Source organism: Rutidosis leptorrhynchoides, chromosome 1, assembly GCF_046630445.1.
Source record: "Rutidosis leptorrhynchoides isolate AG116_Rl617_1_P2 chromosome 1, CSIRO_AGI_Rlap_v1, whole genome shotgun sequence".
NCBI classification, from domain to species: domain Eukaryota; kingdom Viridiplantae; phylum Streptophyta; class Magnoliopsida; order Asterales; family Asteraceae; genus Rutidosis; species Rutidosis leptorrhynchoides.
Window position 1 is genome coordinate 28,242,128 of NC_092333.1, and position 16,472 is coordinate 28,258,599.

The 16,472-nt window shown below is 34.4% G+C and overlaps 1 protein-coding gene across 1 annotated transcript; it reads right to left on the reverse strand.

The window, feature by feature from the left end:
- Positions 1-1,020: 1,020 nt before the first annotated feature.
- Positions 1,021-7,594, reverse strand: LOC139858070 (protein PSK SIMULATOR 2-like). Its single transcript, XM_071846921.1, has 12 exons — positions 6,939-7,594; positions 5,765-6,078; positions 4,834-4,926; positions 4,666-4,756; positions 3,959-4,052; positions 3,646-3,743; positions 3,475-3,544; positions 3,277-3,386; positions 2,697-2,813; positions 2,067-2,143; positions 1,930-1,974; positions 1,021-1,749 (listed from the first exon to the last, which is right to left on the reverse strand). The coding sequence occupies exons 1-12, from the start codon at positions 7,290-7,292 to the stop codon at positions 1,290-1,292; spliced, it is 1,923 nt and encodes a 640-aa protein (XP_071703022.1). The 5' UTR covers positions 7,293-7,594; the 3' UTR covers positions 1,021-1,289.
- Between the last annotated feature and the right edge of the window lie 8,878 nt (positions 7,595-16,472).

A 16,472-nucleotide genomic window follows, 5' to 3' on the forward strand; every position in this document is an offset into this window, starting at 1 on the left:
GTTTTTTACAACAGTGCCTCGCACAATATTCAATACATATACACACCTATAATACGCTCCGTTAACTATGAATAAGCAACCCAAAGGTCCCGCGGCATCGGGCGGACTCCTTTTTCTAGTTATAACCAAAATACCTTAAATATTATTTGTATTACGAGACACTTAAATAAGTATTAATGGTCGACATATAATTAACAGATAATTTGAATGGGATCGGTCTTAGATTCAAGTCATAGTCTTATACATATACATAATAATAGTATCATTAATTAAACAGGTATTATTTTAGTGATTGTAAGTTTTTGCATTTTCTTAAATAACTTTTTATTTAATAGCCGATTTGACCCTAATTTTTTAATTAGCATAAAAGATTTATGGTTAATTATTTGCCTCTAAGTTTGACCTTTTTTTAATCCAACATCGACTAGCCTTATAATTTTCTTTTATTAACAGTATAAGATGACAATTATTATTATATTTAACCTTAAAGCCGCAACTGACAACAGTACTACAACAAATTATATGCACGTCGAATTTACTTTTTATGATCTTAAAAGAAAAGGTTAAACTTGGAATCAAGGTTGGAGAACTCGAATCTCGGGTAGATCTCGTTTGGACATTTTTGGGGAGATCTCGGCATCTCGAAAAAATCTCGGAGAGATCTCGGACGTTGACTTTTTAGTGTTTTTAGCATAAATTTATATTAATAAATAAATATATGAATATTTATATACATTATTACGAGATTTTACAAAAAGAATCCTAGAAATGAGTGAGAAAATCCCATAAATTGCGAGATTTTACGAGAAAATCCGAAAAGTGTGCTAGAAAAATTGAGAAATCGTGGTTTTAACCAAGTTTGACCCTATTGACCGAGAAATCTCGGGAGATGGACTTCTCGTCTCGGTTGCGTTTTGAAAACGAGATCTCGGAGAGAAATAAGGAGATTTACAACATTGCTTGGAATATGGACTAATACTTTTTTAGAAGTCCTAATTGCTCGAGCAATAGCAAGCTACAACTTATATAATCAATCAACTAACACGCTTATAGTATACATGGTTTACATATACATATTTATGTACTTTTTTCATAGTAAAAGATACCGTCAACAATAAATAAAAACACCGCTAAATTATAACCATACAACACCAAACGTGTTTTGTAGTATTCTACACCTCTAAAACACGTTTGGTGATTTACGACTAAAATAAGGTAATGTACGAATCATTACCTATGAAGAAACATGAACCAACCAAAAATAGTTGTACTTAGGTTGTACTAACACCTCAATAAGTTGTATTAATGCCATCTAACACGTCCAACATATTAGCACTATTATTTGCATACTTCATATCTCTTCGAGGCGAACTCCCCATACTTCTACTCGATGCAAAAACCTCCGCTCGTTTCTTCTTTTTCACCATCACAAATTCTTGACTTTTGCTTACTCCGGGAACCATTAGTCTCCGTCTTGTCACTTCTTCTAGAAGATTCTTGTCCTCCGGTGATATCTTGACCTGTTGAGCTTTACCTTTGGGGTGTAAAGTTAACCCATTTGAAGTAGGAGGTGATCGAGTTGGGGTGTATTTGGGTACATTGTCTCTATATCTCACAAGACTAATTAAACGGTGAAGCAAGATGATCAAGTCAAGTATGTACAGATCCATCTTGCGTTTATCTGCATGATATAATGTTTGTAGCCGGATAATGTTGTTACTCCCCGCTGTCTTCTTTCCGAACTCGTTCCTGTTAAATATTTAACGTATAAGACATCTTTTAATTGATTTTAAAAAAAAATTGTTTAGGGCAACCAGTCCTTATCCATAACTCGGATATATATATAATATTAAAACATTTTTATTTCTTAAGTGGAGCGAAAATGAAATCGTTAACGATAAGATGATAAGGTAGGAATAGGTCACTTACCCAGTGTTCGCCCATTCTCCAACCCATCCAAAACCTTGATGTGCTCTGCGGAAACAAAAAACATAGAATTGATACATTATGAAATATAACGAAATTCAAAAAAAAAATTGTGTATAACAAAACTTATAAAGGCTTACTTGGTAGTATCAGTAGCAACGGGAACAAGCCAATGGAGCGTTTTTTCCATTTCCGCCTTGAGTTGAGGCATTGTCATCTGAAACAGTCGCAATACGGATTTGGTTAGGGTTGACTAAAAAACTACTTTCTAACTTTTTTCCCCATTTTTTATAAGATAATTGGCAGGTCAAATATGATTATAAAAAAAACCTATTATACAAAAATCACCATTTAGGAGGTGTTAATATTTTGAGAATTAAAAAATAAAACTTTGCTGACTATCGACACGATTGACCGACGGAGACCGACAACCCTAATTGACACAATTATAAGTTATCAAGGTCAACACAAGTCAACACAACAAGGTCAACACGAAGTCAAAGGAGCATTTTGTATATTGTTAATATATCAGGGGTCAAAGTGTAATTTTGATGTAATTAGTTGGTTAAATACTTGTTAGACGGTGAAGTTAGGTAATTAGGTTATGCTCGGTATATAATCCTTTGTAACCGCTTCTGGGCAATCAATTCGAACAATCGAGATAGTGAAGGTGAAATTCATCTCCAAAAGTGTTTGTTCAATCTCCGTTGCTAAATTTCTTCTACGTAAACTGGTGAAGACTACCATGTAAAAGATATGTTACTACTTACCGCTTCTTTGGAATCGAGAGCTTGTAAGCGAGATCGTAAACCCGCCTTGACACTGGCTGGTAAACCGTTGTATAATGTATCCCTCATATTAGAAGGTAAGGACGTAGGCCGAGATGCCTACATTAAAAGTTATCAATCCCAATGTCATCAAACTTCATTAACAAACAAGAAAAATATAACGATTTATTAGTTTTTGGATATGCGGTACGAAACTGATCGTTTAACCTTTGGAAGGCAAATAATCAGTTTTAGTGTTGGGAAGAAGTGATGGTAATGAACCTTTATGAAAAATAAGTTCCATACGAGCTGAAACAATACTAATAACTTAAGAAAATTAAAAATTACTTTTTTACACCTATATTTAAATTTATACCAAACTTGAACACTTTCTGTAAACATTTCTAGTCAATCAATTATAAATGATGATAATCGTTAAGGTAGCTTCCATTGAAAATCAGTGAAAATAAACATAAAAAAGTTTGAAAAAACTGTTACATTTTAAAGTCTAAACCTATAATTTATCACAACTTCAAATAGTACACTCAAAAACATAAATATAAAAAGTTAGAGAATGGCATACAATGTTATCCATCTGAGTAATTAAGTTAGCGTAGTGTAAAGCAAGACCAGCGCCACCTAATCTTTCGGTTTTCTTGCCAGCATCCTTGCCATTATTTGTTGAAATATTAGCTGAAACAAAACAACGTTGGTATATATATAATAACTTCGTGATACTGACAAAGTAAACAACATATATATTAATTAAATATGCAAATACCATTCTCCTCGAAAGCTTCCGAAATTGCTTGATGGATAAACGTGACAACATCTACGAGCTTCTCTACAACCTACTATCAAAAAATGCAAAAGGAAAAAGCCACACGTTAATGCATAATAAATCTCGCACTGTAAACTGTTCGTTTTGACTCCATAAGCAATAAGTACGCACCTCTTCCAAACTTTTAGACCAAAGAGATTTTTTTTTCAAGTTCCTCACAAGTTTCCTTTGATGCTTTAACTCACTTTGTAGTATCACAATACTCTCTCCTACAGAAAACCAAGCGTTAATTTAATAAATGACACCGCTTATTAACAAAATGAGACTCCAAAATACGACTACATGATTAGAAAAACGGTAGAAACTAAATAAATTCTGCAAAATCAAAATACTGCGTCCATCATATACTTTGAAAAATATGGGCCATAAACAAAACATTGCTGTAGCTTGCAACACTTCTCGTAGACAGAATCATATGGCTAACCTTTTCGAGGAAGATGCAAGGATTCCACTTCCTCGAGTTTACGCCGAAAATCCTGTTCGAATCGATCCAAAGCATGGTACTCATGGTACAGCTCCTGCACACATCATCTTTCTTAGTAGCATGAACAAAACTTAACGTTATAGATTAAAGGAATAATCACGACCATAGGTGGCAATATGTGCAGTCAGGCAAATTGTGGAGCAGGTCAGGTTTCTGTCCAAAGTTGGAAATTACATATAGTTGTTAGTGTGTAAAGTATGAGTACAATAGATTAAAAAGTAAGGATAAGGGTTTCCCTCTTCAAGCTACCCGGAAAGGGCGACTAATTATACCCGGATGTACGAGGCCTAACCAGGTTATCGTATGCCCGTTTCTGACCCTTTCCCTGGCCAACCCAAAATATGTTACTAGTGAGGTTTCTTTTGAAGCTACAACAACAACATTATAAAAGCCTAACAATATGATTATAAACTATCTACGCACTGAGAAATACAATTTAAGGAATTTTGTCCTGTTTCTTTTGAAGCTACAACAACAACGATACCCAATCCCGTGAGTGTGGGGCACGATTATAAGGGTTCTTTTGAAGTTAATCTTTCTAATTTTACCCTATATATAAATAAAAAATGACCCGAAACAGCTATGTCATAAGTAAATGAGTTGAATTTACCCACCTCTAGCTTAAGAGATTAGAAATGATAACTTACAGAAGTATGTTGAGCCAAATCAGCGAGTTCTTGCATGGTATTTTCGGCGTCCTCTCTAAGCTGTTTATTTGTTATTGGATCCAAATCCAATCTGATTCATAACGACATTTCAGTAACATGAATAGAAACAAAAATTGACAATTAACAACAGATGACTTTCAGTGATACCTTGCAAAGAAACGATCCAGATGATGCCATTGTGGATCCTTGCACATATCTCCAAATCTAACCACCTCTTTAGAAAAGATTTCAAATTCCTCTCTAAAAAACACAAAACCATATTATAACTGATTAAACGCTTTGAAAATAGAACATCAGCATAAAATCTCAAACTAATGGTATCTATAGGTGGCGAAATGGGCAGTCAGACGGATCGGGTAATGGGTTCAGTTTTATATGGTAAAAGCTTCAAGAGAATAAAAAATGGTAGGTCGGGTTTACCTGCCAAGACACATTTGTCTTCATTTTTTGAATTATTAGTGGTTAATACGTTATACGTTAAGAAGGTATTTGGATGTGCAAGTAATCACAATCTAGTGTTTGGGTATATTGATTATGAATTTATGACTCCGTCTTTCACTTATTTACGTTCGAAATAACCACATTTGGATAACAAGGTAAAGATTAGTTGTAAGAAGCTTGGTTATTGACCTATTAACATACATTTAAAAGATATCTATCATGAACTAACTAGCAGATCGAGTTATGATCAGCGATAATCCAATTCAGAATGCACATCAAAACACCTTATAAATCTGAACTAAAAAGGGTAGAAGGTTTTCCCTATTCGGGCTACCGGGAGGGCGAGTAATCCGACCCCAAACTCTGATGTACGCCGCCCAGCAGGATAACTCCCTGTTTCCAACCCTTCCCTGGCCAACAGAAAATATTAGTCCTAAACAGGATACGAACGCGAGACCTCTTGCAAGGCACTCGGAGCCCCAACGAACCACTGGGCTATCTTGTGATGGTTCTTATAAATCTGAACTGTTTACGTATAAACTAAAAAAAAAAAATTCGACCCGTTTCCACATTTCATCTTAGTAGATTATTGTTGCCCACTGTAATGGCAACCAATGTTTTGTAAGAACGCAATTACCTTTTGTCAGAAGCTGCAAGCCTTAGCAACTCTTTCATATCTGTAGAAACCAAAAGTTGCACTCCTTGTGAATGCAAAATCTCCTTTTTAAGGATTTGGATGCTTTCATCCGAAAGTGATTGCATCAAATTGGATCCCTTAACAATAGTATTAGCTACTTCAAATGCCAATATCGATACTTTATTTCCCCTTAAAGCTGTATTTGATACAAATCCACTGCGTGAATTCAAATTTGACATGCTGCTACCCAGAGTATCAAGAACTTCAAGACCGACACTACCAGCTTTACCAAGAAACGTGCTTACATGAGGTGTCTAGCAAAACATTAAAAAAAAAGAGTTACCATCATAGATTAATAGTCCATTTTGATTGTATACAAGCTAAAAGCTATTTAGTAGGTTTTACGAATCAACATTTACAATACACTTTGGGTGACATTCAATCCATTTGACCAGTTTCGTTTTAAGTTAAAAACTTAAGTTCATTACTATTATTCACGGCCTACGGGCAACAGAATCACAATTGTTCCCTTTGCTACAACAACCATCTAAGCTCTTCAACTCAAGCCAATTTATTATGTGATAGTATATGGGCAAAAATCTCACATTCATGAACCTAGCATACATACTTTACTATGTGCACATTTCGCAATGGTTAACTTCAACAAAGCTTATTATCAGATGGTTGACTAGTACATACTTATACATATCACATAATGGTCTGGTGGATGGTGTTTGAGGTCTCATATTCAAACCTAACTAGAAGCATATCGTGTTGGCTGGGAAGGATCGGAAATTTAAAGGGATAACTCGGTTAAAGGGTAAAACCGACCCTGGCGGCGCCACACCGACCAGTCCCACGGCCAACATGGGAGAGGATAATAGCGTAACCCATGGTTAAAGGGACATGGGGCTGGGATTGAACCCGGCACCACCGCTTTATGCTGCATGTCCCCAAACCACTACGCTACCATCGCAAGGACGGGATAACTCGTTTAAGGTGCATAAGTCTAAGTAAAATAATCGCCCTGCCCATAGCCCTGAACTTGTAAAATAATTTACACATTTACCCGTTTATATATCATATAAATATAAATATATATTTTAAATATATATCATATATTTATATTTAGTTTAAATATGTAAAAAATAATAAAGCAGAAATTAACATATACCTTAGAAACCCTAGCAGGAGTGGAAGGTTTCAATTCTCTCGAAATCGAAAAAAATAATTCACCAGAATCATAAGATGTTGTTTTCCTATGAAACACCTCATCACCACCACTAATATCAGTTTCATCATCACCATCACCACCATCATTTGTATAAGAAGATGGTAAATTTAAATCATGATTAACCTCAAAATTATCATTACCATCAGCATCATAATCATTTTTCTTCTTTTTCTGATGATGATGATTATGATTATTAAAACTTTTAACTGATCTCAATTTCCCCGAAAACCCAAAATTACCCTTATGATTACTATTCGTATCTTTCAAAGTCCCACCTGTACAAACACCTCCCATTTTCTTTTTCACTTAAAAATCTCTATGCTAATACAAAAAAGATCCGTTCTTTACAACCCATATACATATATAGATGTAAACAGAGATGTGAATTATGATCCGTGAAGATGAAATTATAAGTAAACGCGTTGATTGAGAAAAATGGGATCTGTGAGAATGAGATTTGGAATACAGATGTTAAAAAAGGGAATTAGGAAGAGGACATGGATATTTAGGGTTTGACTGTGGTTAGAAAGTCGTCTGCTTTTCAGGGGGGAGGGGTAGTGGGTGGATTGGGTTGATGAAGTCACTGTTTTAGTTTGGTTTGTTATGCACTTCATTGTTTTTTTTACAATTATTAACATCATACCTTTTTTTTTTTTTTTTTTTTTTTTTTGGTTTCATTACTTTTTCATCATGATGGAAAAATTAATTTCGTTTTTTACTCCTTTTCACATTGTGATTTGATACGTACTATATACAATAAAATGTTCATACACTAGTATTTTTTAACAATAGCATAACTCACAAGTACAATGGATACTTGTTCCAACCCTAAATATATACCGAGTATATATATTTTTGTTCAATCCTAAAGTTTTCTAGGTATGTACAATATTTACAATTATAGTTTCACTGGTTGGGTTCTGAGTTTTTTGGTAGTTGTCATGGATGGGTTGAATATAATCAGGAAGTAATCCTGCTTAGCTGCATACATTACAGTATGAGATTGAATTGTTCGTTCGAAAGACCCGAACAAATAAAACTTTCTACCTTTTACTAAACCTAAAGCTGTGTTCCATAGTTTATTTATAAATAAAAGAAAGAAGTAAAATGAAGAGGAATGAAATAGATGGAAGTGAGATCCTTCTAATTTAGAAGGAAAGATTGAAAGAAAAATTAGTCAAAATAATCAATCCATTCCGTTTTATTTTTTTCCTACCAAAACTATGGAACACCGTACCATAATTTTTTAAGTTTCTTCAACTTCCTTTCTTTTATATGCAAAATAAAACTGTGAAACACAACCTAAAATCGAAAGTTTTATAGGTATGTACAAAATTTACAAAACTCTATAAGTCGATTTATTTGGATCTACTTTTTTATATAGTTGTCGAGGTATTCCACATTTTCAAAAACAAAATATAAACTTGGCTTTAGCTTTACAAACTTCCACGTCACAACTTTTACAAGTAAACGGTGTTATCTTTTATTTCTTTTTGTTTCTATTAGTTTAGTTTTCAGATTTTTTCTACAGCATATGGGCCTAAAGTGAGCAAGCATTTATGTAAGAGTCAAAATTATCAACTTGTAGGAGACTAATAATAATAAGACAAATGTGGCTGTTTTTTTTGGAGTTATTGCAATTATCTTTTATCGTTTATGTTTTATTCGAGATAACAAATGGGAAACTCGGACTTGGTCATTTGTTTACACGACAAATCTTTTTCTCATGATTGGATCTTTCGGCATGTTAATATGAAAATTCAAATCATTAGGGGAAAAGAAAAAAAAAAAAAAAAAAAAAGGACCAATACATCAATAGACTTAGACTAAATTAGTTTACGCTTAATGATAAATGAATTTGGTTATTTTAGTTATTCAAACTGTTATTCAAGTCATAAACAATAAATAATTTTTTTTTATCATATATTCTCCATAAATATTATAAATTTATTTAGATAATCGAAATTACTAATAAGAATGTAAAACAGACTTATTTAATCAATATATCAAGAACATTGCTTTCAAAATTGGTTCCATTGATATTGTTAATAACTAGAAACGGGCTTATTTTCATAAAAAGTCCATTCTATTTTTCCTCATGGCCCATTTCTGAATGCTACACCTGACCCATTGTAGCACTTGCCCACCTTGCAAAGATTTCCTCCTTTATGATATTTCTGGTTTTTTGTTTGTGTTTTTAAAAAACAGCTAAAATTAGACATGTGGGATGATCCGAACGAATTATGTTTTCATTTCTCACATATGGAGTACTGAGTTACTTACGTTCACTACAAGATAGATCTCAAATACCCACAAATTTTACCCACAAATACAAATCGTGGGTGCATAGCCACAAATTACAACGCACTACCCACGGCTGGAGATTTATTTTGTTGTTCAATTTTACCCACGTAATTATCACGCATTTACCCACAAAATTACACACGGATGTTTTTCCGAGGCTAAATTCGTGGCTAAACTAACGAGTTCAAACATCTCACACGAACTACCCACAAATTAATGTGTCGTGGGTAATTATACGGGTAATACCATGGGTAAATGCACGCGATTCATAAATTACACACAACATTTATGATCGTGGGTAATTAAATATGGGTAATTTGTGGGTATATAATTTGTTGTGCAAATTTACTCAGTATGTCTACACCCACCATTTTAAACACGAAATATATACCTGACTATTTTGTTTCAATTATAGTTTTGGGGGATTATCACCAAAATACCCTTTTTTTTAAGCTTGTTGACTGACAGCCCTAAAAAAAAAGTTTGACAATTTGCCCTCGCAAGGCGCAAGACACCTTGCGTCTTTGCGACCTTGCGTCTTTGCGATCTTGCGACCATGCGACCTTGCGTTACTGACAAACGCAACAAAGAGACTTGCGTCCTTGCGTATTGCGTCTTGCGTCTTATCCCGATAAGATTTTCATGATTTCGTGGATAAGATTTTGTACGATTTTTGTACTATTACGGATAACTTTTTCAATTCATATAAGGTATTACCAGCTCTATTTTCACTTCATTTCCACCATTTCAACATAAATCATATAATTTCAAGCGTCATTAAGGTAACTTTCTTTGTTTTAAATAATGAGTTTTAGTGATAATGAAACCTTTGTTATTCATATATGTTGTGGTGGTTCTTTTCAATTTATTAATAACTTACCTATGTATTTGCCTCTAGATTGTTTTAGAACACGATTAAAACTCCCAGTTGCTCCCCAAAAACTAATTACTCGAAGAATATTGTTAAAAAATGTTCTTAGAAAAATTAATTTGCCACCTAATGCTCCTGTTTCAATGAGATATGTTGTCGATAATCTTGTTTTTGATATTACTGATGATTATGAAGACTTTCGTGATTTTCTACAACATGCAATATCAAATGCTCCTATTAATATTTACATTGTCGACAAAGTTACAATGCATCAACTCCCAGAAAATTTACAGTCAGTGCAAATCCTACCAATACACAATGTCCATCAAAACCTACCAACACACGATGTCCAACAAAACCTACCAACAAACGAGGAGGGCACAAACCTTCAGACACCCAATTTGGAAGAAGCACGACCTGAAGTACCACCTCCAAACACAGAAGAGTTTGATTTCTTCAACTATGGAGTTGAGAACGTATGTAAAATAAAAAAAAAACAGATCACCCTTTTGAATCAGTTGTCGCGTCTAGTGCTTCGGAGGAAGAAAATGACAGAGAAGATCAAGATGAAGATGAAAATGAAGAAGAGGAAGAAAAAAAGGATGTATTCTGGAATATGCCACTTTTATTGAGTGAGCATGTGTAACGACCCGCACTTTTTCGATCGTTCTATACTTATAAGATTGATATTTACATAAATTAAACATTACCAACTTGATAAGCAATCCAAATTGTTGAGACTTATGTTTCCGAAAAGAGTTTTACACAACGTTTGACCGTCTAGTTTGACCGATGATATCACGAACTATACAATATATGATAATTATACGTTTGTGTATATATATGTATATATACATATTTAACATGATTAAAGAATGTTTTAATATCTCATTTTGTATTAATAACAATAAGTTACAAGTATATTTTGAAACTACTAACTTAAGTTTTCAAAACGATAACTATACGTAACGTTATTTGACATAAATACTTAAGACTTATAATGTTATACATATATTGTATAAGTAATGTATTTAATCACTTTTAAAGACTTAAATACATAAAACCATATAAGTGTATTCACAAAAGATAGCTATATTTGAATCCTCATTCCATTTTTCACAAAATTTCTATACGTATATCTACGGTATATGTACCGTATCATACCCAGCTCCTATACGTATTTACTAATAGTAAATACACATCAAAATCACCACCTAACCAGCCATTGTTCATGCCATGAGGGCTAGGTAATTGAATTTGGAAGCAATTAGGACTAGATACATAAAATTATAACTTGAAAATTTTGTCCATATACACCATGATACACGTTTTTTTGGTGTATATATACATGCTCATTTTGATCCATTTTTACTACCATTTTCTTATCAAAAACACACACTCTTTCTTACTCTCTAAACTCCATAACAATCCAGCAAATAACCAAGAAGATCTAGCCATAAAAACCATACTAAAACACCATAAGAAAACTCTTACAACAACACTTCAAGAAAACCTTCCAAGAACACCAACTTACTTCCAATCTTTCATCCACTTCTATCACCCTTTTGATTCTAGCTTCTTACTCCTCTTTTACAGCAAACTTATCCAAGGAACTTGAGGTAGAATCTATGTTCATAACCTTATTCAATTCATATATATATAGCTATCTTATTTTGTGGTACAAAAGTTTAACAACAAGAACATAGTTTGAATGTTTTCAAACTTGTTTGCAAACTAAATAGATCCTTCTAACTTAACTTTTAAAATACTTCAAGACATGTAACATAACTTATTTATATGTTAATTTAACAAGGTAAAACTTGGTTTTTCAAAGTATAAGTGTTTTTGGAAAAATGGTCATTAAATGATTTTGTTGTAACAAAAATGTTTAACTTCATATGTTTCACTAAACTTTCACCTATGCCGTATGATTTTGAATACAAACCAAGGTATTTACAGTTCATAGTCTTAAAGAAGAACTCGATCCAAGAAGATGGCAATTTGAATCAACGAAAACGGACTTGTAACGAAGAAACTATGACCGAAACAAAATTGGTTATCCAAGACTTAATTGACTTCGGGATTCATTGGAAAAATTTACATAAAATCACATCTTTATAAGATAACATGATATTTTATATATATGTACTCATAATTCAATTTCATATGGTTCAGGATCACCCGTAAGCAACACGAGAAGATTAATCATAAGATCCCATGTTTGTACGCAACACGTCATTTGACAACACCGGTACTTTATGTACGCAATACGTCATTTGACAACACCGGTACCGTGGGTCAAGATTAATCTCGACCAATTCATATACGTTGGGGTTTTATTTATTTCGTTGGGGGTTTGGTTTATTTCATTGCGGGTATATTAAACATCTAAAAATGAACCATTAAAATTGAGTTACTAACAAAGAAATGCTAACTACGGACTAAGGAATTATTCTAAGTATTAAAAGTATAACAAGTATATATATATATAACGTTTGTTTTAAAATGAAAACATATTGATATATTATATATGGATAGGTTCGTGATATCAACCGGAAGACCGAGTCAAATTATATATATCATCAAGACAAGAGTGAGTATATAGTCCCACTTTTAAACTCTAAATATTTCGGGATGAGAATACATGTATTTTATGTCTTACATTATGGACACAAGTAACTGAAAAATATATTCTACGTTGAGTTGTACCACTGGCATACTTCCCTGTAGCTTGGTAACTAATATTTACAGCGGTATTGTAAACGCGAATCCTGTTGATAGATCTATCGGGCCTGACAACCCCAACCGGACTGGACGACCAGTATTCAACGGTTGCACAGTACTTCGTTTTGTGACTACACTTGGTACGGTGTAGTAAGATTTCATATTAAAGGGAATATGCGACGTGAAAATGTTAAGTATGGTTACCAAGTGCTCAACCACTTAGAATACTTTTATTAAACTGTTTATATACGAAATCTTGTGGTCTATATATATATTGCTGCCGGCATTAAACCTATATCTCACCAACTTTATGATGACCTTTTAAAACATGTCTATTCTCAGGTGATTTCTAAAGCTTCCGCTGCATCATGTTGGATCTAACCAGGATCTTGCGTACGCATGTTTGTGTCAAAAATAAAACTGCATATCCGAGATGTTGTATTGTAAAATATGCTAGAAACCGTGTTGTTGTCATCATTTGTAAAGTTTGTAAGTCGAAGATTATCGCTAAACGTTAATCTTCTTTTTATTGTCTTAAGCTTGTAACAAAAATAATGGTTGTGGTTTGTAAAGTATAATATATGCAGTTTTTCTTTTAAAAATGTCTCATATAGAGGTCAATACCTCGCAATGAAATCATACGTTATCTAACGCGTTCTTATGGTTAAGGACGGGTTATGACATGTGGTATCAGAGCGGTGGTCTTAGCGAACCAGGTTTGCATTAGTGTGTCTAACTGATAAGTCGTTAGGATACATTAGTAAGTCTGGACTTTGACCGGGTTTGATTTAAAAACCATTGCTTATCATTGTTGGTTAAAATTTATATGTAAATATTATGTAGTACTAATGGGTTAGTTGTTGTGTGATAGATGTCGGGCTCAAAACTTATCATCACGTTCAGCGACTCCGAACCAGAATCTTCAGATGGAGTTCCAGTCATTAACCTATCCGATGACGAAAATAATATCTTTGGGGAAGACTCACAAATTCTGGATGAACCGACTATAGAGAACCCGGAAAGTGAACCCGAGGAGGAAAGTGAACCCGAGGAGGAAAGTGAACCCGAGGAGGAAAGTGAACCCGAGGAAGAAATACAGGAAATTACAAAAGACGAGTTCGAACTAGGAAAGAAACGAAAGGCTAATGAATTAGAAAATTCAAATCCCGAGTTTAGTAAGGATGATGTGGCACCAACTCCACTAGACACTACCACCCCTATTCCCGCTATTCCTATTCGTTCTATCCCGGCATCCAGTTCTTTAGTCCCACAGCCAAAATATAGGCAGACAGCCAGGATAAGCGTTAAGCGATTCTTTGAACCTAAACGTCCTAGAAAATAGACCAAACGATGCGCTGCCGTATTAAACCATGGGATCATATAATGTTTTGTATAATATTATTAGTGTGGTTTGTTTAATGTTCGATGTAAGATAAGCATATGTAAAATAGTGAAGTGTGAAATGCAATAATTTTCCATGGTTAAGTATTATTTAGATGGTAGTAATTGATTCTGTACTAAGCTATTAAGTATGGACATTAACGGGTAGGTACTACCCTAGATATAATTATAAAACGCTAATAAGAAGAAAAGGCTTTTATAATAATACCTGGTTCATATTATTAATAAGCTATAATGTACTGTAAATATACACTACATCTATAATATTCCATGTGAATAATTATTTTCTTTTCATTCTTATAGAAGAATATGGCGCGATTGAACCGAATGACGGAACAAGAAATCCAGGAACTCATCAATCAACGAGTGAACGACAGAATGTTATGGGTCGAGGCTGCAAGAGGTGCTGCAGTTAACCCAAATCCTCGTGTGGGGTGCACTTACAAAACTTTTCAAGCTTGCAAGCCCTCATCATTCAGTGGAACAGAAGGACCAATCGGTTTAACCCGGTGGATAGAAAAGATGGAGACTGTGTTTAAAATCAGTGGTTGTGTTGAAAAGGACATGACCAAGTATGCATCGTGCACTTTACAAGATAGTGCACTCACGTGGTGGAAAAATTATGTGAAGGCTGTAGGAGGAGATGTAGCTTATGATACTCCGTGGGAAGAATTCAAAACAATGTTAATCAATGAATATTGTCCAAGGAACGAGGTTAGGAAGTTGGAAGATGAGTTACGAAGTCTGAAGGTTATTGGTACTGAAATCACCAACTACAATCAGCGATTCATGGAATTAGTTTTGCTATGTCCTGAATTGGTTCCAACCGAAGAACGGAAGATTGAAATGTACAAAGATGGTTTGCCCAAAAAGGTCAAGGCAAACGTTACAGCATCGAAACCTAAGACAATTCATGAAGCTATAACCATGGCAAACGAGCTAATGGATCAGGTCATCATGGATAAGAAAGCATCCAATACTGATGTGAAGGTATCAGGTAACAAAAGAAAGTGGAATGGAAATTATGATCGAGGTAACCAACAACAATCTTTTAAGAAACAAGAAACCATACAAGGTGCAGGTGGTGGTTCAAGCTTTGGTTACAAAGGACAAAGTCCTTTATGCAACCGTTGTCACAAACATCACTTTGGTTACTGTAGTGTGTTGTGCACCAAATGCAATCGACAGGGACATCTTGCTGAAGATTGTAAGGCTCTCGTTACAAATGCAAATGGTAACAAGACTCCTGCCACCAACGCAAATAGAACTGCTTTGGCTAACATTACTTGTTTTGGGTGTGGAAAACAAGGTCATTATAAGAGCCAGTGCCCGAATCAGAATGGCGGACCTGCACGTGGAAGAGCGTTTGTTATTAATGCTAGAGAGGCACGAGAAGACCCGGAGCTTGTTACGGGTACGTTTACCATTAATAACTTATCAGCATCTATTTTATTTGATACTGGCGCCGATAGAAGTTATGTGTGTAGAAATTTTTACACTAAATTGAATTGTTCATCATTACCTCTAGATGCTAAGTACTTGATTGAGTTAGCTAATGGTAAACTAATTAAAGCCGATAAAATTTGTCGTGGTTGTGAAATAAATCTAGCCGGAGAAACGTTTAAAATCGACTTAATACCCGTAGAATTAGGAGGTTTTGATGTAATAGTCGGCATGGACTGGATGTCCAAAATAGGAGCGGAAGTTGTTTGTGCTAAGAAGGCAATTCGTATTCCTGGTAAGGATAAAATACCGGTGATGATTTATGGAGAGAAGGGTAATTCAAAGCTAAAACTCATTAGCTGTTTGAAAGCCAAGAAGTGTTTAGAAAAGGGATGTTACGCTATTGTAGCACATGTTAATAAAGTCGAAAAGAAAGAAAAGTGCATCAACGACGTGCCTGTGGCAAGAGATTTTCCTGAAGTTTTTCCGGAAGAATTGCCGGGATTACCTCCATTTAGATCGGTAGAATTTCAAATAGATTTAGTACCAGGAGCTGCACCAGTGGCTCGTGCTCCATATAGACTTGCACCGTCCGAGTTAAAAGAACTTCAAAGTCAGTTGAAAGAATTACTGGACCGTGGATTCATACGACCGAGTACTTCACCGTGGGGAGCTCCAATTTTGTTTGTTAAGAAGAAAGATGGATCTTTTAGGATGTGTATAGATTATCG

Excerpts from the sequence above, each read along its gene's own strand:
- LOC139858070 (XM_071846921.1), bottom strand. The coding sequence starts at position 7,292 with ATGGGAGGTGTTTGTACAGGTGGGACTTTGAAAGATACGAATAGTAAT. Across the intron at positions 4,927-5,764 it reads CTTGCAGCTTCTGACAAAAG|AGAGGAATTTGAAATCTTTT; the intron begins GTAATTGCGTTC and ends TGTGTTTTTTAG. Across the intron at positions 3,387-3,474 it reads GGAAGCTTTCGAGGAGAATG|CTAATATTTCAACAAATAAT; the intron begins GTATTTGCATAT and ends GTTTTGTTTCAG.